At 49.5% G+C, this 21,724-nt stretch overlaps 1 protein-coding gene across 1 annotated transcript in view; it reads right to left on the bottom strand.

Moving 5' to 3' along the window:
* Nucleotides 1-21,724, bottom strand: part of CSMD2 (CUB and Sushi multiple domains 2) — a gene marked incomplete at its 5' end in the record, with an annotated part of 437,990 nt that overhangs the window by 18,515 nt on the left and 397,751 nt on the right. The window contains 8 exons of the mRNA XM_038557633.1: nucleotides 167-278; nucleotides 426-499; nucleotides 731-904; nucleotides 10,645-10,818; nucleotides 11,195-11,374; nucleotides 12,147-12,323; nucleotides 16,015-16,197; nucleotides 19,106-19,279. Of these exons, the coding sequence (XP_038413561.1) occupies nucleotides 167-278; nucleotides 426-499; nucleotides 731-904; nucleotides 10,645-10,818; nucleotides 11,195-11,374; nucleotides 12,147-12,323; nucleotides 16,015-16,197; nucleotides 19,106-19,279 (1,248 nt within the window). The remainder of the gene's footprint in view (nucleotides 1-166; nucleotides 279-425; nucleotides 500-730; nucleotides 905-10,644; nucleotides 10,819-11,194; nucleotides 11,375-12,146; nucleotides 12,324-16,014; nucleotides 16,198-19,105; nucleotides 19,280-21,724) is intronic.

The following is a 21,724-nucleotide window of genomic DNA, read 5'->3' as shown; positions in this document are numbered from 1 at the left end:
AGCTGCCTTTGGAACCCCCCAGAAAGGCTATCGTGGGGAGACATGCTCCACGAGGCCCCAGGGGCAGAGGCCACAGGAGTTCTACCGGCCCCGGGGAGCGGTGAGCGCCCTGCAGGGGTGTCCTGGGCCTCGGGCTCCCGTCCAGCTGCCGCGCGGTGTCACTTACGGACGCAGTCGGGTGGGGTTCCGCTCCAGGTCAGGTTGGGGAGGCAGGTCCTGCTGGTGGAGCCCTGCAGCAGGTAGCCCTTCTGGCAGCGGAACAGCACGGTGCTTCCCACCTGCAGGCCCGGGCACCCTTAGCCTTGCGGCCGCTGCCCCCCCACACCCCGCTGCAGCCTCCCTGCCCTCTGCTGGCCTAGGCCTCGTCCTCAGCCCCCCGTGGGCATCCCTCGCCGAGCAGGGGCCCGGGCGGGCGAGCGCATTACCTGGTACCCCTGGGAACTGTTCTGTGTCCCGAACTGCGGCGCACCGGGGTCGGCACACGTGGTCAGCGTCGGGTCTAGGTTGCAGAATGTGTGGTCAGTGGGGCTCTCGGCCCTCCGTTCGTCGCGGGGCCAGGGGCGGGAAGGACGGGGAGCCACCTGCTGCCCCTGCCCCCCGGGCTGGCTCGGCCCGCGGCCTGCTCTAGGGGCCCAGAGGCCGCTCCCTGCCTCCTGCAGACGAGCCTGAGGGCGGGGAAGGCATCGCCCTGGGCCCCCCGGGAGGCGAGCCCTGCCGGGCGCCCGCTCACCTATGCAGCTGGGCTGGGTGCCACTCCACGTCCCATCTGACTGGCAAAACCTCCGCGGGGAGCCCACCAGCACCAGGGGGGGCTGGCAGGAGAAGGACACGGACGACCTGTAGGAGAAGCCTCGGTCCTCTCTCCTGCCGCGGGCGGGGACTCCAGGATCTCCGCAGAACACGGCTGGGGAGAAGTGAGAGAGGCGGGTCCCAGGGTCTGCGCCCCCCGCCACCTGCCCCCTGCCCCCCGCCCCCCCGCAGCCTCTCAGCCTGCGCTGCGCAGCGCTGGGCAAGGCCACCCGAGCCGGGGGCGGCCCTAGAAGAGCTTAACTTGGGAACAACTACAACTCAGCGGCCCAAACTATTTTGTTTTCGTGCTCATTCCCTTCTAGTCTTTGCTCGGTTGCGTGTAAGCCTGTGTGTGGCTCTGAGCCCAACGTCCAATGCTGGAAATCTTGCTTTGTGCACTTACTTCCTGGCCGGTAAACCCCTTCCACGTTGATGGCACTACCATCCCTCAGCGGCTACACGACTTCGCAGCAAGAGGTCGTGCCCTACTGACCCTTTGTCCCAGCCTTCTTATCTGGCGTTTTCTATTATTGCGCTGTGAGCCGTGCCCTCCCCCAACCCAGGGCTCTCTCCTGCGGAGGCTCTGGGAGTGGACCTGGTCTGTTCAAGCCTGGTGGTAGCTCCTCACGTGAACTGCCAAATGTCTTCCTGAAGGGTGTGCGTTTACACGCAGTGGCCACGAAGGCGCCTACCTCATGGAGGGTCTCAGAGATTCCCGAAAGAACCACTACCAAATGCAAATTTGTGAAAGCAAATAGAATAAACACAGGCCCCTCTTCTGTCCCTCCTGCTCGGGCTCTTGGGTGTTTGCACACATGGCCTACTGAAATGCTTACTTCCCCAGGACGTTGCGGAATGTGTTCTAGAGGGCATTGGCTGCAAATGTGATTTTGATGCCTTTGAAATAAGCACAAAGGGATCTATCTACCTGTGATTTTATTCTGAGAACCGATATACTTTATTTTATTTTACTTTTTAAGATTTTATGTATTTATTCATGAGACACACAGAGAGAGACAGGTAGAGACACAGGCAGAGGGAGAAGCAGGCTCCATGCAGGGAGCCTGATGTGGGGCTCCATCCCGGGTCTCCAGGATCATGCTCTGGGCTGAAGGCAGACACTCAACCGCTGAGCCACCAGGTGGCCCTGAGAATCAATATACTTTTGAACAGCCTCAGGACCAAAGACGGCACTCAATACCAGCCGGTGGTTTGTGGTGTGGCGTGAGCAGGCCCACGGGCCCGCCAGCACTCTTGGGTTGTGCTGGTCAGAAAGCACACTGAGCTTGCACTTATTTCCCATAAACATTCACTGCAGCACTTACCAGAACAAGCCCGTTGCCGTGGGGAACACCAGATGGGCCCCACGTACTCTGTGAATAGGCTCTACTTAAAAGAAAGGGTCTCGTGTCGATCATATGTAGTTTTGGAGTTTTGGACTGAAGCAGTCTAAAACGCAAAATTAAATTTTATGTCTATTCTTTTTTCCTACTTTAAAAGTTCTAGTGGTGATAACACGAGCTGTAAATTTGAGTAAGAATTTTAGAGAAAATTGTCTGGAGAAATGATTGTTTTCAGACCAGATTTTGCTACTAGCTCACAAGGTCAGGTCCTTTTTCTGAGCCTCATCTTCCCTGCTGCTCGCCTCCTAGGATATCTCATTGTGAGAATCAGAGGTGACCCTGTGTGCAAAGGTCCCTATAGGAAGCAGCACAGCACTGTGAAATGCGAAATGTTATCTGTGTGCACAGGCTGATATGCTGTGACCTCCCAGCCGATGGGATCACATGTGGGTAATCACCAAAGCTAACGGCTCAGTGTGACTCCTCTTCCTCATCCCCGTCTTGCCTTGAATTAAATTCACTTCCTTCTCCATTAACTTTCAAACACTATTTAATAAACATCTTCAGCTCCTGATTTTCTGCTGCTTCTGGCACCAAATAAGTCCACAGACACGAGCCCTGCCTTTTGAGATCTTAGAATCTAAGCCAGGTAACACAAGAGAGTACAAAAGATGGAAGATACAGATAAATTATATGGCTTGAACATCAACAAAACTTACTGAAAGTACACAAGTGCATTAGGTGGTCATTTGGAAATGGTGGGATTGGGGGAAAAGTCAACTTCAGAAGCTACCTTACTGAGCAGTCTACCAAATGGGGAGGCGGCATGGAAAGAGCTGAGCGGGTCTGGGGAAGCCTGCAGGAAGTGGGTGAGGCTGAAATGAGCTCGATCCTGATGGGGACAAAATCCCTGATTTAGGGACTTATATTAAGAGGAAAAAGTGGTGTTCTGAGGGATACCTAGACAGACTAGGTCTGAACGGCAGGTCTATGCAGGAAGAGGGAGCACCAAGCACTGTGGAAGGCCCAGATGCAAAGTTTGCAAACAGTGATAAGAATTCCAAGGGTTATTGCCCATCTCAGTGGTCATCCACTTGGCCACAGAAAATATGTTGTAGAACACAGCAGGTTAGAAATAAATATATTTGACTTCTTTACAGTGAGCTACAAGAAAGCAGACTACCAGAGTGAAAGTTCCCCAAGACGTCACTGCAAGCATGAAGAACACCCTTCCTGCTATGATGTGAATGTGTATGTGTGCGCACAGTCAGGAGGTTCATAATCATATACAAAATAAAATGGAAGCAGGCTAGTATCCAGAATCTAGAAAGAACTTATCAAACTCAATACCCCAAAACCAAAAAAAAAAAAAAAAAAAAAAAAAAATCCAGTCAAGATATGGGCAGAAGACATGAACAGGCATTTCTCCAAAGAACAGACACGTGAAAAAAATGCTCAACATCACTCAGTCTCAGGAAAATACAAATCAAAACCACAGTGAGATACTATCTCCTACTGGTCAGAATGGCTAAAACTAACAACCCCGAAAAACAACAGACGTTGGTGAGGACGTGGAGAAAGGGAAACCCTATTGGTGGGAATGCAGGCTGGTGCAGCCCCTCTGTGAAACAGTATGGAGGTTCCTCAAAGAGTTAAAAATAGAGCTGCCTACAACCCCGCAATCGCACTACAGGTATTTGTCCAAAGGATGCAAACATAGTGATTCGAAGGGACACATGAACCCCATTGTTTATAGCAGCAATGTCCACAAGAGCCAAAATATGGAAAGGGCTCAGATGTCCATCAACAGATTGACTGGATAAAGAAGATGTGGTGTATGCATATATATACAAATATTATTCAGGCATTTGAAAGGAATGAGATCTTGCCATTTGCAACGATGTAAATGGAACTAGAGGGCATTATGCTAAGTGAAATAAGTAAGTCAGAGAAAAACAAATACAAAGATCATATGATCTCACTTATATGTGGAATTTAATAATCAAAACAAATGAACATAGGGGAAGGGAAGGGGAAATAAAATATGATGAAATTTGAGAGGGAGTCAAACCATAAGAGATGCTGAACTCTAGAAAACACACGGGGTTGCTGGAGGGGAGGGAGTGGGGGTAAGGGTAATTGAGTGTTGGGCATTAAGGAGGTGACATGATGTAATAAGTACTGGGTGTTAGATGCAACTGATGAATCACTAAATTTTACTTAGGAAACTAATAAAAATCTGAAAAATATATTCTAAAAAATTTTTTGAAAATTGAAAAAGATAAAATGGAAGCAGGATCAGCACCTCTGCTGGGGGAAGCCTCTATGGGAGCTGGGGAGTCTAGACCAACCAATCAGAAGTCAGTAACAGGCTGACTTGATCAGAAGTCCCCAAATCCAGGAAGAGGCAGCTTAATGAACAAGAGGTACAAATGGATGACAAAGAAAGAGCAGCTCTGTCTTGATAAGAAATGTGGTGCCAATTAAAACAACGAGACACCTTTTTAAACTTCCTGGGCTAGTAAATATTAAAAGATATTGGCAAAATCCATTATTAATGACACGAGTCAAGAAATATTCTCGTAAACTGTTGGCAGGAGCTTGAGGTAGGATTCTTTCTAGAAGACAGTTTGGCAACATGTAGCAAGACATACAGAGGCATGCCCTCTGGCTCAGCATTTTCTCTCTCCTAGGAATTTACCACCAGAGTAAAGAAATGTTATCCTCAACAACAATTATTGCAGAACTGCTTCTAACATGATTAAACCAAAGAAACCTAAATTCACCATCAGTAGAAGATTTTTTTAAAAAAGATTTTATTTGTTTATTCATAAGACACACACACACACACACACACACACACAGGCAGAGACACAGGCCGAGGGAGAAGCAGGCTCCATGCAGGGAGCCAGACGTGGGACTTGATCCCAGGACCCCGGAGCCATGCCCTGAGCCACCCAGGCATCCCCCAGTAGGAGATTAAACCAGTTGTGGTAGCTACAATAAGGAGATTCTTTAAGCTATTACAAACGATGATGTGCAGATCAGTATGCATTGATGGAGAAAGGTGGTTATGGCCTATCGATGAAGACAAGTCACAAACATGTCTGCACAGCATGATTTAATGCCATTTACAGAAAATTGTACATATCTGTGTACAAAAGCATTGCGGTTGGGGTGGAAGCACAGTCAAGAGCTCAACCCTGGTTATCTTTGGGGGGCTAGAGCTCAGATGACTCTCACATTCTGTGTCTTTTCAGATATGGTACATTGTTTTATGAAGACCATAATTCACTGTTTAAAAGCAATTTAGCTATTTCTCAAGAAGTAGAAAGAAGGGATCCCTGGGTGGCTCAGCGGTTTGGCGCCTGCCTTTGGCCCAGGGCATGATCCTGGAGACCCGGGATCAAATCCCACGTCAGGCTCCCTGCATGGAGCCTTGCTTCTCCCTCTGCCTGTCTCTCTCTCTCTCTCTCTCTCTCTCTCAATCTCTCTCTCTCATGAATAAATAAATAAAATCTTAAAAAAAAAGAAGTAGAAAGAAGAAAAGCAAGGCTTCTGAGTCCATACTCCACCTTGACACTTGCTTGCTACCTTCCTAATGTTTCCCTGAAGGTGTCCAAAGACCTTAAGGGATGACCAGACACCAAACGCTGTCTTTCCTGAGTCCACTTTTGAGCTTTTGGTCCTGACTTCTGCTGAAATATCCCAAACTGAAGCACATTTTCAGAGGAACCCAATGTCATGGGTATGTTGACAGTTTTCTACAGAATTAGATAAATGCCTAGTAGGAACAAAAATTGGTCCTAGTGTTTGTTCAAAGCATGGGCACCAAGAAAACCTACCAGAACCCAATTATGTGGCATGACAAGAATAAGTGAGTAAGTGAGCTCTGGGATGGACTTGGGTTCCTGGGGACACAATTAGACCAGATGGATAAGAAATAAACTCTTTCACCAAAAAATCATGTGTGCCCCAGGATCTTTTCTGTGCAGGTTGTTTTCCATAAAGACAGGCATGTTTCCAGCAGAGGCCCCTTCCAGATCTTTGGGAACTAGCCCATCCACTGAATAATCTTTCATGTTAAGAAACACCTTCCTTATTTCTGGCTTATTAACCTCCTTCCACCGTGACTCCACACAGTGTCCACAGTCAGGGCTCAGTTAGGATCTTCTCATTATTTTCCTTTAAACTCCCTTTAAAAGTGTCTCTGGCAGGGAGTTTCCAAGATGGCAGAGGAGTAGGAGACCTTAGAATTGTTTGGTCCCAGGAATTCAGCTGGATAGCTATCAAATCATTCTGAAGACCTGGGAATTCAACCAGAGATGTAAGAAAATAATTGCTGCAATTCTACAAATAGAAAAGTGACCACTTGCTGCAAGAATGACAAGATGGAAAAGTTCATTTCAAAAAAGAGGATAAGAGGAAGTACTGACTGCCAGGGAACTAATGAGTATAGATGTAAGAGAGATGTTGGAACTAGGGTTCAGAATAATGATTATAAAGATATTAGCTGGGCTTGAAAAAGGCATAGAGACACTAGAAAATCCCTTTATGGAGAAATAAAAGAACTAAAATCTAATGAAGTCGAAATAAAAAAGGCTATTAATGAGATGCAATAAAAAATGGAGGCTCTAACTGCTAGGATAAATGGAGAAGAGAGAATTAGTGATATAGAAGACAAAATGATGGAGAATAAAGAAGCTGAGAAAAATAGAGATAAACAACCACTGGATCATGAGGGGAGAATTTGAGAGAAAAGTGATTCCTTAAAGTGAAACAACTTTAAAGTCCTGGGGGTTTTAACAACCTACTCACTGCAATGGACAGATCATCTAAGGAGAAGATCTACAAGGAAACAAGGGCTTTGAATAATACACCGGACCAGATGGACTTCACAGATATTTTTAGGACATTCCATCGTAAAGCAACAGAATACACATTCTTCTTGAGTGCAAGTGGAACATTCTCCAGAATAGATGACATACTGGTACACAAAGCAGGTCTCAGCTGGTACCAAAAGAATGGGATCATTCCCTGCATATTTTCAGACCACAATGCTTTGAAACGAACTCGATCACAATAGGAAATTTGGAAGAAACTCAAACACTTGGAGGTTAAAGAACATCCTACTAAAGAATGAATGGGTCAACCAGTAAATTAGAGAAGAATTAAAAAGATTCACGGAAACAAATGAAGATGAAAATACAACTGTTCAAAACCTTTGGGATGCAACAAAGGCGGTCCTAAGAGGGAAGTATATAGCAATACAAGCCTTTCTCAAGAAATAAGAAAGGTCTCAAATATGCAATCTAACTTTATACCTAAAGGAGCTGGAGAAAGAACAGTAAACAAAGCCTAAGCCCACCAAGAGTAGAGAATTAATAAAGATGAGAGCAGAAATCAATGAAATGGAAACCAAAAGAACAGTAGAACAAATCAATGAAACTAGGAGCTGATTCTTTGAAAGCATTAATAAGACCCTTAACTCCCTGGCCAGACTTAGCAAAAAGAAAAGAGAAAAGACCCAAATTAACAAAGTTATGAATGAAAGAGGAGATCACAACCAACACTGAAGAAATACAAACAATTGTAAGAACATATTATGAGCAATCATATGCCAAAAAATTAGGCAATCTGGAAGGGATGGATGCATTCCAAGAAACATATAAACGATCAAAACTGAAACAGAAAGAGCTAGAAAACCCAAACAGACCATAACCAACAAGGAAATTGAGGCAGTAATGAAAAATCTCCCAACAAACAAGAGTTCAGGGCCAGACAGCTTCCCTGGGGAATTCCACCCAACATTTAAAGAAGAATTAATACCTATTCTTCTTAAGTGGTTTCAAAAAATAGAAATGGAAGGAAAACTTCCAAACTCTATGAGGCCAGCATTACCTTGATCCCCAAACCAGACAATAATTCCCCCAAAAAGGAGGATAACAGACCAATATCCCTGATAAACATGGATACAAAAATTCTCACCAAGATACTAGCCAATAGGACTCAACAGTACATTAAGAGGATTATTTACCACGGCCAAGTGGGATTTATTCCTGGGCTGCAAGGCTGGTTCAACATCTGCAAATCAATCAGTGTGATACACAACATTAATAAAAGAAAGACAAGAACCACATGATCCTCTCAATAGATGCAGAAAGAGTGACAAAATACAAAGCATCTTTTCTTGATTAAAACTCTTCACAGTGTAGGGATAGAGGGAGCATCCCTCAATATCATAAAAGTCATACAAAAAGCTCACAGTGAATATCATTCTCAATGAGGAAAAACGGAGAGCTTTCCCCTCAGGTCAGGGATGTCCACTCTCACCACTGCTGCCCAACATAGCATTGAAGTCCTGGCCTCAGCAATCAGGCAACAAGAAGAAATACACGGGCATCCGAACTTGCAAAAAAGAAGTCAAACTCTCTTTCTTTGCAGATGACATGATACTGTACCTAGAAAACCCAAAAGACTCCACCCCAAGATTGTTAGAACTCATACAGCCATTTGGCAATGTGGCAGGATACAAAATCAATGCCCAGAAGTCAGTGGCATTTCTATACACTAACAATGAGACTGAAGAAAGAGAAATTAAGGATTCAATCCCATTTACAATTGCACCCAAAAGCATTAGATACCTAAGAATAAACCTAACCAAAGAGGTAAAGGATCTGTACCCTAAAAACTACAAAGCACTTCTGAAAGAAATGGAGGAAGACACAAAGAGATGAAAAAATATTCCATGCTCATGGATTGGAAGAATTAATATTGTGAAAATGTCAATATTACCCAGGGCAATTTACACATTTAATGCAATCCCTATCAAATCCTATACCATGGACTTTCTTCAGAGAGTTGGAACAAATCATCTTAAGATTTGTGTGGAATCAGATAAGACCCTGAATAGCCAGGGAATATTGAAAAAGAAAACCATATCTGGGGGCATCACAATGCCAGATGTCAGGTTGTACTACAGAGCTGTGGTCATCAAGATAGTGTGGTCCTGGCACAAAAACAGACACATAGATTAATGGAACAGAATAGAGAACCCAGAAGTGGACCCTGAACTCTATGGTCAACTAATATTTGACAAAGGAGGAAAGACTCTCCACTGGAAAAAAGACAGTCTCTTCAATAAATGGTGCTGGGAACATTGGACATCCACGTGCAGAGGAATGAAACTAGACCACTCTCTTGCACCAGATGCAGAGATAAACTCAAAATGGATGAAAGATCTTAATGTGAGACAAGATTCCATCAAATCCTAGAGGAGAACACAGGCAACACCCTTTTGGAACTTGGCCACAGCAACTTCTTGCAAGATCCATCCATGAAGGCAAGAGAAACAAAAGCAAAAATGAACTATTGGGACTTCATCAAGATAAGAAGCTTTTGCACAGCAAAGGATACAGTCAGCAAAACAACAAGACGACCTACAGAATGGGAGAAGATATTTGCAAACGACGTATCAGATCAAGGGCTAGTATCCAAGATCTATAAAGAACTTATTAAACTCAACAGCAGAGAAACAAACAATCCAATCATGAAATGGGCAAAAGACATGAACAGAAATCTCACAGAGGAAGACATAGACATGGCCAACAAGCACATGAGAAAATGCTCTGCATCACTGGCCATCAGGGAAATACAAATCCAAACCACAATGAGATACCACCTCACCCCAGTGAGAATGGGGAAAATTAACAAGGCAGGAAACCACAAATGCTGGAGAGGATGCGGAGAAAAGGGAACCCTCTTACACTGTTGGTGGGAAAGTGAACTGGGGCAGCCACTCTGGAAAACTGTGGAGGTTCCTCAAAGAGTTAAAATAGACCTGCCCTACAACCCAGTAATTGCACTGCTGGGGATTTACCCCAAAGATTCAGATGCAATGAAACGCCGGGACACCTGCACCCCGATGTTTCTAGCAGCAATGTCCACAATAGCCAAACTGTGGAAGGAGCCTCGGGGTCCATCGAAGGATGATGGATAGAAAAGCTGTGGTCTATGTGTACATGGGATATTCCTCAGCCATCAGAAAGAACAAAATCTTGGCATTTGCAATGACGTGGATGGAACTGGAGGGTGTTATGCTGAGTGAAACATAATCAGAGAAGGACAATTATCATATGATCTCACTCGTGTGGAATTTAGGGACCAGCACAGAGTGTTATAGAGAAGGGAGGGAAAAGTAAAACAAGATGAAATCAGAGACAAAGACAAACCCTGAGAGACTTAATCACAGGAAGCAGACTGAGGGGGGCTGGAGGGGGTGGGGGGACGGGTATTGGGGTGACAGGCAGTAAGGAGGGCTTGGGGCACGAGGAGCGCTGGGGTGACATGAGCCTGAGGGACACCGACCTCCACCCCTGGAAGCAGTAATACATTACATGGTAACATGACCCCACGTCCCCAGCCCGGCTGACCCTGCAGGGGGCCGTGTTGCCCCAGGTCTTCCCAGCCGGCGGCAGGGCCCCCACCGAGGCCCGGCGGTCGGGACACTTACGGAAGCACTGAGGCAGCTCTCCGGTCCAGGACCCGTTCCCCTCACAGGTGAGCACGGCGGGCAGGGACAGCTGGTAGCCCTCCAGGCAGGCGTAGGTCACGCTCGAGCCCCACGTGAAGTCGGATCCCACCACCTTCCCGTTGGGAAGCAGCTGAGGGGGCTTGCACACGATGGCTGGGGCCGGGAGACCGAGGCACCGGGTTCTGCGGCTGGCCCCCGCCCCCCACCCTGCGCCCCACGTCCCACACCGCATGCCCCAGGCCCCAAGCCCTGCACCCCAGGCCGAGGGCCCACGCCCCACGTCTCACATCCCATGCCCCACCTCCCAGCCCCACACCCCATGCCCCAAGCCCCACCCACGCCCGCTGGGGCTCTAGGCTACACAGGGAGACCCAAGGACGCCCTGTCCTAGATGGGGAGCTGGTGTCCCTTTGCCTTTTACGATGTCCTCGAGTGCCCCGGCCCCCCCACGAGGTGTCACCAGGGCCCGGCTGTCGCCTCCCCCGATGCTTCAGGGCCCGTGGCCGTCCCCTGTGCAGCCCGGACGCACCTTTGCACACGGGCTTGGTGCCGTTCCACGTGCGGTCCTTGGTGCAGCTCAGCACGGACACCCTGTGAGACTCCATCGTGTAGCCGGGGACGCACTGGAACGTTACGGTTCTGTTGTACCTGAAGTCGCTGCCCAGCCGGAGGCCGTTGGCTGGAATCCCAGGGTCGCCACAGTTTATGACTAGGACCAAGGGGACAAGGCCTCGTCGCTGTCTGCACAGGCCTCCGCCATGCCGCACCCCGGGAGCCCCCGGCCCCGAACCGTCCAGAAGGGCAGAGGCCTGCCCAGGGGCCGCGGCTCCCCGTGAAGGTCCCCTGCAGCCCCAGCGCCCCCCGACCCTGGGGTGGGAAGCCAGCCGAGGCCCGGAGAGCTGTGCATTCGGTGCCGAGGGCTGCGGAGGCTCCTGCCGTCCTGCCTGGGGGGCCCTCGGGACATCGCGATGGCAAGTGGGGGAGGGTCTGCTGAGCTCGGGCCTCGGAACAGAAGTGACCCGGATGTGGGGATCTGGACGGAGCCCCGAAGTCACAGGGCTTGGAAAGGCCCCTGTCGTCAAACTCGCTTCACTCCATCGGGGAAACCCAGTGAGTTGCTTCCCAAGGGACGAGGTCTGGGGCCGCCCCCAAGAGGGGCAGGAAGGGGGCAGTGGGGCTGCGCAGGCTGGAGAGGCGGCCGTGTGGGGTGGGCTGGGGCCCAGGGGACCCACAGGGACAGCGAGGCAGGTGGCGGCTGTAACCTGGCTGAGAAGCAGGCCGAGTGCGGACAGTCTGGCGGGAGAGGGACCGGGAAGCCGGTGGGGGGGCGGGAACCCCAGGCACTGCAAGCCCCCTGTCCTCTGCGCTGCGCGGGGCCGCAAGCGACACATGCACCCCAAGTGACCCCTTCGTCCTGTGGGGGTCAGGCGTGGCGGGGGAATGGGCCCGTGCCCTGGTGCGACAGCCCGCGGCGGCCTCACCTATGCACTCGGGGTCGCCGCCTGTCCAGGTGCCGTTGACGGAGCAGTGGCGGCTGAGCAGGCCCGCGGCGTAGTAGCCCTCGCGGCACTCGTACACCACGGAGCTGGCGAAGCCCAGGCCGTCGCTGAACACCACCCGGGCGTTGCTGGGGGTCCCCGGGTTTCCACAGGAGATCACTGGGGGCCAGAGGGGCGTGTTAGTCACCGGGTGGGCAGCCGGGAGTGGCCGGGGGCCCCGTGTGCCACGGGGGTGCCCTGTGGTCCCCGATGATCCTCAGGCTGTTTTGGTGTCTGGGCCTCCCGCCCTCAGAAGGGAAGACACACCCGCATGCACTCTCCTTAACCGTCATCTCTTTTATGATCCCCCCTAAAGTCCTAAACAATTCCTTAATGTCACCAGATGTCCAACCAGAGCTTAATTTGCTTCAAGTGTTCCCCCTCCCTATTTTACAGTTGATTTGTCTGAATCAGGGTCCAAAGGGGACTCCTGATGGGCACGTCTCGGAGACTGAATTCAGGGATTCCTGTCCCTCGTCCTGCATCCGTCGGGCTCCAGGGCTTCTCCGGGGCAACTCCCCCCTTTCCGGACATCACAACAGCCCCCGGAGGCCCTGCCCACGAGGTGCTCTGTCCCTCGCAGCCGCTGGAGCCGCACAGGTGGTCCTGTCTCCCCCCCGTGTCGCATCACAAGGCACAGGACGTCTGGCTGGTGGCTCCCTCGTGAGGCTGAGGCCGACGGGGTGGGCTCGGGTTCGCCCACGTCACCAGGGCAAGGCTCTGCGGGCCGTTCACTGAATGGTCTGGACAAGTGCTTGATGACTGTCGGCCGGACTCCTTATCTCCTTGGGGGACAGAAAGCCGTGGCACCGACCACTGGTTCTCTCCACACCAGCTGGCGTTCTTGAGTCGGGACTTGCCGTCATCAGATACTTGCCTTCCCTCAAATACAATTCATAAAGGAAGGCTCAGGAATGTTCGATTTTCTTTTTTATCAGGTGTGAGATAATGATTTGGTTTCCTAGCAAGCTCCGCGGATGACCCATAGGCCCTGGGGCTCGTGGATTTAAACTTATTGTGTCGCCACCCACTGCTGCTATTGTTCGTATTAGCAGGTCTCTGGCTGGAGGGAGCCTCTCCAGGTTGGCTTGTGTGCTCCTCGGACTCGATCCCACTTGCCTCCAGTAGGTTCCCTGCGGGAGTGACAGGAGGGCCTGTGTTCATCGTGTATATCCTGGCCCCATCCCGGAATCAGCCACTTCTCTGGAGAGCTCTGCTTCCTTTCGATGGAGAAGGGACTTAAGAACCATAATCTGAAAGCTCGGAGTACTCATTGCCACGGAGGTGCTCGTGGATTCCACACTTTCAGGATGGCTAGAGCTGGGAAAATGACTTTCTAAGCTGAAAATTCACAGAGTTTATGCTGAGATTACCAATCCAAATTTAAAATTGAGAATTTTTCCTTAGCTTCTTTATTTTTCTATCTCTTTAATGCCAAAAATCTTGGTTCTTAATCACAAATAATGTCCTCAAAAAAAAAAAAAGAAAAAACAAAACAAAACAAAAACAAAACAAAAAAAAACAAAAAAAAACAAATAATGTCCTCAAAAAGTTTCAGAATGGTATTATCCATATTATTACTGACAATATGAGTGCTGAAAACAATTTAGGATTTCATTGTCATTCTCTTTGTCCTCGGGGCACGTACGCCATAGTCAAAGTCCACTTTTTTTCAAGTCAGTTGAGATAATTCTCTGGATCATTGAGTCACTGCTTCACTATGTAGTTAGGTTCATTCGTTTTCATTTTGATTTTGATATTTAGAGATTGCTCGTTTCTTTTTTTTTTAAAGGTTTTATTTATTTATGCATGAGAGACATAGAGAGAGAGGCAGAGACACAGGCAGAGGGAGAAGCAGGCTCCACGCAGGGAGCCCCATGCGGGACTCGATCCCGGGACTCCAGGATCACGCCCTGGGCTGAAGGCAGCACTAAACCACTGAGCCACGGGGGCTGCCCAAGATTGCTCATTTCTGATCTTCGATTTAACTTTACTTTGCTGCGGATATACAACATGTATGTGGTCCCAAAGTCAAATGTGCAAATGATTCCTATATAATGAGCCCACCCACAACAAGTATCTGTGCTGCCTACGTGCTGGGAACATAGTGGACGTCACGTCCCCTATCCTTGAGGAGCCTTAAGGACCTACTTATAAATAGTTGAATTAAAATATGTAGTAAGTTTTACACTTTAAGGAAGAAGACGCTGTAAGAAGGGAGGAGCTCATTGAGGCTGCAGATGGGAGGCTGAGTAGTGCTTTGACAGGTAAGTGGGAGTTTGTCAAGGAAAGCCACGGAGAATCGCGGGCGTGTCATACACACACTCATCGGCCATTCACCTCCAGGTCTGAGCTCTCAGCCACCCACTTTCTGTTCCCTGGACGCTCCCGACATGGTGACTGACTCCATGCTGGGATCTGAGTGGCCTGAAACAGCGGGTCACAGCGGGTATTTGGGAAGCATTCTGCATTCTGCAATCTCCTGCTGCCAACACTCTTCCACCGCCACAGATCTCTTACGATGCCTACAAAATCCTGTGGCAATAGGGGCTCCTGGGTGGCTCAGATGGTTAGGTGATCTCAACCCGAGTTAGATCTCGGGGTCGTGAGTTCAAGCTCCCGCAGGGCATGAAGCTTACTTAAAAAAAAAAAAAAGAAGAAGAAATCCTATGGAAACTAACTTTGCAAAAGCAAAGGCAAGTCAGAAAGGCAGACGGGTGGGAGAGGGCCCCAGACCGTCTGTAGCCTTTCCTGGGCAGGTGCCCCCTGACGGGGGCCAGAACATCGCCTCTCCCTCTGTAGGACTTCACAGCCTCGGCCTCGAGGGCCAATCTCTGACCATCGCCTCTTGTCTCTTTAGCTCCTACCCTCAGGGATTCATTCTCTGGTGACATTTTGATTTCAGTGGGACCTAGAACCCACCGGTCCCGCCACTTTGCCACTGCCCCTTATTTGTCTCATTGGCCATCTCCCTTCTCATCCAGCAGGTGCCCGAATCCATCACAGTCACTGCCTTGCACACACCCTCGGTTCCCTTGCCACTCGCTGCCAATGTCTTGGCTGCCTGATAAAACCCCAGCTGTTCGCCTAGTGCTTTGCCTGCCTTATGTCCACACCCGTGGGACAAAGACACAGGTGGAAGCTGCAGCTCTCACCTTAAACCAATGGCCTGGTTCCTTGAGTGAGCCTTTGGCTCCGCCAGCCACGGCTTCTTTCCCTATTGGACCCCCTTGCCTCTCTTCCCGCAGCCTCCTCCTTCTTCCAGCACCTTCTCACACACCCTAACTCTCAGCGGCTATGCCGATTCCTAACTAGCAGGTTGTATTTTAGGGAGAGACAGCGAGTTCCTGGGAGCAGCTACAAAAAGTTAGACTCTGGGGAGAGAGGCTTTAAAATCAAATTATTTTCAGAAATTTAGAAGCGGGTGGAGAAATGCCGCTTCCCCCACTGGAGCTGCGTCAGGACCCATCAGTACCGGCTTCCCTTATGTTTAGGGACTTTTAAAAATTAGATTTGTATTTCTTTTGGCACTTTGGGAACTTGCCCTACAGTCTCTTCCCTTACGCGACAGTGCGAGAGTGCGTGGTGTGTCGGCCACACCACCGTGAGCCGGGTCCCCACTACAGCGTGGGACACAGCGTCACTGGGGGGCCGAGAGATGGGTGAACAGGAGGGGTTCTGGGTCCCTTCTGCAGCCTTCCCTAGGCGGGGCCAGGGAGCATCGATGGCCCCAGGCCGGGGTCCAGCGGGGGTGCGAGGGCAGCCGCAGGGCGCGGGGACACGGGCTGGGGGTGGGGCCCACGGACGTTACCTCGGCACTCGGGCTGCGCGCCGCTCCACGAGCCGTTGCCCTGGCAGGTGCGCTCGGACGATCCCCGGAGCGTGTGGCCCGCCTCGCAGCTGAAGCGCAGCAGGCTGCCCGGGCTGAAGCTGTCCCCCAGCCGGATGCCGTGCGCGGGGGTCCCCGGGTCGCCGCAGAGTCCCGTGCTCGTTCCTGTAGGGGCCAGAACCACAGTGGCCCCGCTGGGTGAGCCTGGACCGCGGCGGGGGCACCAGGAGACGCAGACACAGGCCGGGGTCGTGCTCCCGCTGCGTGGACCCGGCCTCGCTGCCCAGGAGTCAGAGCATACGAGGCCCGAGGTCCCGGGTGGGGCCCCGGGGACCGCGCAGCACGGAGAAAGGGAACCGCCTCACACAGTCACAGTGGCTGCAGCCAACAAGTGCGGGAGCGGAGGTGTTGGCGAGGACGCAGAGGAGGGGTACTCCACACCGAGTGTGGGAAGCCAGGCTGGTGCCACCACCCGACGGCAGCGTGGACGGTCCTCAGAGGGTCAGAACTGGGCTGCCCTACGACGCAGCCACCGCACTGCTGGGGCTTCACCCCAAAGATACTGATGTACTGAAACCAAGGGACACCGGCTCCCCAGCTTCACAGCCGCAGTGCCCACAGTAGCCACACTGCGGGAGGAGCCACGGTGGCCATTGACAGGTGATGGATGAAGAAGACGCGGTCTATGTATACAATGGGGTAGCAGCCATCAAAACATGAAATCTTGGTATTTGCAACGACGTGGATGGAACTAGAGGGTATTATGGTAAGTGATGTAAGTCAATCAGAGAAAGACAATTATATGATCTCGCTCATATGTGGAATTTAAGAAACAGCACAGAGGATCATAGAGAAAGGGAGGGAAAAATAAAACAAGACAGAAGCAGAGGGAGACAAACCATAAGAGACTCTTAATCACAGGAAACAAACTGAGGGTGGCTGGAGGGGGTAGGGGGGACGGGGTAATGGGGTGACAGGCATGAAGGAGGGCATGTGATGTAATGAGCAGTGGGTGTTATATAGGCCTGAGGAATCACTGAGCTCTACCTCTGACACTAATAATACACTGTGTTAATTAATTGAATTTAAATAAAATTAAAAAAAAAAAAAAGAGAAAGCAGAGGGAAGGCTGTGTGGTGGAGATGAGGCCTTTGCTCTCTGGCCAGTGCCAGTGTGGCATGTCAGTGGGCCAAGCTGGCCCTTCCCTCCTGTCCTCCTCCTTCCCGTCACCCCTTCTCCACAATCTCTATGGACTCTGTGCACTCTGAATCCCGAGTTCCAGCATTTTAGCTCACATGCCCAGAATTCTCTTGGCCCAACTATTGGGAGCGTCTCCTAATGTCTCTATCTCCTAAACTCTCCCTGTAACCCATCTTCCACTTTATCCTCAAACCTGGACAATGAACAGCCGCCAACCATCTGGTCTTGTTTCTTTCCTGCTGAGACATCTCCACTGGCTTCCTGTTGCCTATGGGTCAAAGTCTAGAGCCCTTAGTGTAGTCTCGTCTTCCCAACAGTCCAGCTGGAATCTGGATCCTGGGCCTGTAGTTGAGGATTCCTGAATTCTCCAAGTAAGCAACACAGCTGAATTTTGGGCAACGTGTTTTGGACTCTCTCATTCCATCCTTTGCCCCTTGCCTCCTGCTACATTTCTGCGTTTATCTGGGTCCTGATAGTGAACAGACCCACCCATCTACGTTCATTTGGGTCCTAATAACGTACAGACCCACCCATCTGCATTTATCTGGGTCCTGATAGTGTAGAGACCCACCCAAGAGAGTGCTAAGGACCCAAGAGGCAGAGGAGGGTAGAGAACAGGAGACAAAGCCACAAAGGAAGCATGAGGAAGGAAGAGGAAAACTAAGGAAAAAGTGGCAACTTCATGAGAAGATAGGTTGCCATCTGACGTGGCAAGTACCTCCTCATGAACCACGTGTATGGGCATTAAATGGTAACGTCTGGGTGAGCACATCTAGCTTGTGGGAGTAAATAAATGTTTTGTGTACACCCCACCATTTACCATACCATCTTCTTGATCTTGGAATTCCTTTCTTTTGTCATTTAGTCTCAGAGTGTGAGAACACTGTAGAATCCGATGTTGCTCTCTACCAAGGAAGGGGGATTTGTTCGATCTTCAACTCAAACATTTGGGAAAAAGGGCCTATCTCACTTGCCTAGATTTTCTTCCCTGTTCAAGTTTTCTGGGGTGGAGCTAATGCAACAGGCTGCACTGGGTCTCCCTAAAGGCAGCTCTGATGGTGAGTACACTAACTCTCACTCTGGCTAGGTGACCTCAGCTGGGGCCTGAGGGTGGAGGTCTCCAGTCTTGGGAGTTTATTTTGACAGAATGGTCCCCACTGTAGCGTTTAGGGCGCTGTTTTGGTGATATAAGGGAATCTGGGATGGAATATCGTCCCATGGGGGCAGACGGTGACTACCGGCCCTCTACTGAGGTGTATCAGCAAGATGAGGATGGTAGAAATGGGCGATGTACAACCTAGAGTGTCTCAAAGCTAGACCTCGCTGCATGCCCTGACGGCCCCGGGGCTTCTAACCTGTTACGCGTCACCTAGGTGCATGGCCACATGGAACGAGCCTCAGAAATCTGACCCTGGCTTTCTGAAAGCATATTTCTTAGGACTGGCAGGAGATGGTGCAGCAAAAGATGGTGTCTGTAAGTCTCAGGAAGGGAGGAGTGATATTCTCACGAGTGCACGTCTAGTCACTTATTCTTCACACCTCTCAGTTTCTTATCTAGGGAGGCCTGGGCTCCTCCTAGAAACGTACGGAAATAAGTATCTGGACAGGGCTCTGGCCAGAGAGGGGACCTCACAAACTTGCGTCTTGTCTAGTGTTGCAATGTCTGGGCTACATGGGCTTGGCCAGAACAGACTAAAGGGAGGAAGCTGCGCTTAGATCTCCAAAGGCTGAAGTCTGGTTGGGACTTCCGATAGCTGTGTTCTCTGCCTGTGAGATGGGGGTCTCTCTCCCACTGATCTGTCACACTCACACCTTGGGGGCTTGTCCATCTCCCCCCTCCCCGCCAAGGGCTCCCTCATGCCAGGCTCCATACCTGAGCAGTGGGGGAGGGTGCCAGTCCAGTGTCCATCCAGCCCGCACATACGGGTGGCATTTCCAATCAGAGTCCTCTTGCCGGTGCAACTGTAACGCACGACCGCTCCCACAGTGTAGCTGTCCCCGGACATCTGGGCGTGGGGTGGGGAGCCTGGATGGCCACAGGACACCACTGTGGGGAAGAGCAAACATGTCAGCAACTGCACAAAGGGTTGGATCATCATCACAGGACACATGCTAGGCTTTCCGTAGCGACAAGCAGAGAAGAGGAAGCCTGGGTATCTACTGAAGTTTGCCTCCTGCTGACATGCCCACCTGCCATCAGCGGACAAGGCCCACCCGCCATTTTCCATATGTGACATGAAGAGTAATACTTGTTTTAAGAGTTAAAGGAGCTAATAAGTGGGAAACTGCTTGGCGTGTAGCAGGTATCCAATGGCATCTGTCTCCTCTCTCCTTTGCCTCTTTTGCTCATCTCTCCCTAGTTCCTCATTGCCGGAGGACATACCCAAGGGGTCTCGGGCAGGAAGGCAGTATACATACCAAACCTAAGGTAGGAGAGACCACTGTCATCCTAGGACTGTCTGCACTGGCTACAGTTCCAGAATAAGGCCAGTTCTAGTCTTTTTCCAGCTGCATCTTACAGATGCCCACATCAATCGTCCCCAACTTGTCCCCTTGAGTCTGCAAGTTCCCTCTCCCGAAACACCAAATTGTACCTGAACACCAGTGATAAGATTCGAACACCAGATTATCCGAAGAAAACGAAAGTACTAGCTTGAAAAGACACGTGCCCCCCATGTTCACTGCCGTGCTGCCGCGGGGGCCCCCGACATGGTGTTCACCCAAGCGTCTACCGGCGAATGAACGGATAGAGACGATGTGGCGTGTGTACAAGGGAATGTCATTTGCTTATAACAAGAATGAAATCTTGCCATTTGTGGCAACATGAACAGACCCTGAGGGCATTATACTATGTGAAAGAAGTCATTCAGAGAAAGACAAATTCCATATGGTCTCACTTCTCTAAAACAAAGCAAAACAGAACACCCAAACAATAGAGCTTTCAGATACAGAGAATAGACTGGTGGTTGCCAGAGGCAGCGGATGGGAGGCCAGGGGGGTCGAAGGGAAGAAACTTCCAGTTACAACATCAGTAAGTCACGGGCTGTGATGTACAACAGTGACTAGAGTTACTGACACGGTATTCCATATTTGAAAGTTGCTAAGAGGCTAGATCTTAAAAGTTCTCATCATAAGAAACAAAATTCTAACGCTGGGTATGGTGATGGCTGCTAATCAGACTTACTGTGGTGATGGTTTCATGATGTATACAAGTATCAAATCATCATGTGGGGTACACAAAACTAGTATTATGTTGTACGTCAATTATAACTCCTTTAAAAAAGAAAGATTAGGGGCTCCTGGTGGCTCAGTTGGTTGAGCGTCTGTCTTCAGCCCAGGGTGTGATCCTGGAGGCCTGGGATCAAGTCCCACATCGGGCTCCCTGCATGGAGCCTGCTTCCTCTGCCCGTGTCTCTGCCCCTCTCTCTCTCTCTGTGTGTGTTTCTTGTGGATAAATAAAATCTTTTAAAATCTTTTTAAAAAAAGTTGGATTTAGATACACATATAAAATACAGATATAAAATCTATACCTATATCTGTATTTATGTAATTTCTTACTGGCTTTTGTTCCTGTTTTTTTGGAGAACTCAGACTAATTGAGAACTGAGATGAATCCTAGATCTATATTGTTGTGGGAAAATACAGACAGTTGTTATTTTAAGGCAATAAATTGCGAGATATTTGTTACACAGCAATAGATAACTGACTGGCTTCCCCTAGAGTGACTGATCCAAGAGACCAAGGTGGAGGTGGAAATGTCCTTTATGACCTAATTTTTTCTTTTTTTTTTTAACTTTTTCTTTTTAAACAAAGTTCTTTATATCAGAGGAGTTCTTTTTAAAATATTTTATTTATTTATTCATGAGAGAGAGAGACAGAGACAGAGAGGCAGAGACACAGGCAGAGGGAGAAGCAGGCTCTATTCAGGGAGCCTGACATGGGACTCAATCCAGGGACTCCAGGATCACACCCTGGGCTGAAGGTGGCGCTAAACCGCTGAGTCACCCAGGGATCCGATGACCTAGCTTTTTAAGTCACATATCACCACATGACACAGACCAACCCTGGTACAATATAGGAGGATATGACATATGGATATGAACAACAGTAGGTGAGGCCATTGGAACCATCTTCAAGGCTGACTATCCTATCACTGTGTGAATGTACCACAATTTTCATCCATTTCCTGTGGATGGATTTTGGATTGTTTTCTGCTTTGGGCTTTTATGAATAACATTTATAAGAGCATTTTTCTTCATGTTTATCAATGCATATATGTACACATGTATGCTGGCTACTTACTGAATGAGGTGATTGCAGTTGGCTATTTTCAGATCTTATTTAGCTATACAATTTTTCTTTGGTTAATTTGAGGATAGTGTTAAATTATGGTAATATCTAATAGTCTCTGAAAAAGTGTATGCAAAGCCTGAAATTATTTATTTATCACTGGGTTGATTGAGGCTACTTAGGTATCTGTAGAATTAGCAAC

This window comes from Canis lupus, chromosome 15 (genome assembly GCF_011100685.1).
Source record: "Canis lupus familiaris isolate Mischka breed German Shepherd chromosome 15, alternate assembly UU_Cfam_GSD_1.0, whole genome shotgun sequence".
NCBI classification, from domain to species: domain Eukaryota; kingdom Metazoa; phylum Chordata; class Mammalia; order Carnivora; family Canidae; genus Canis; species Canis lupus.
The sequence above is the reverse complement of the archived record's forward strand: the minus strand, read 5'-3'. Positions and strand labels throughout refer to the sequence as shown.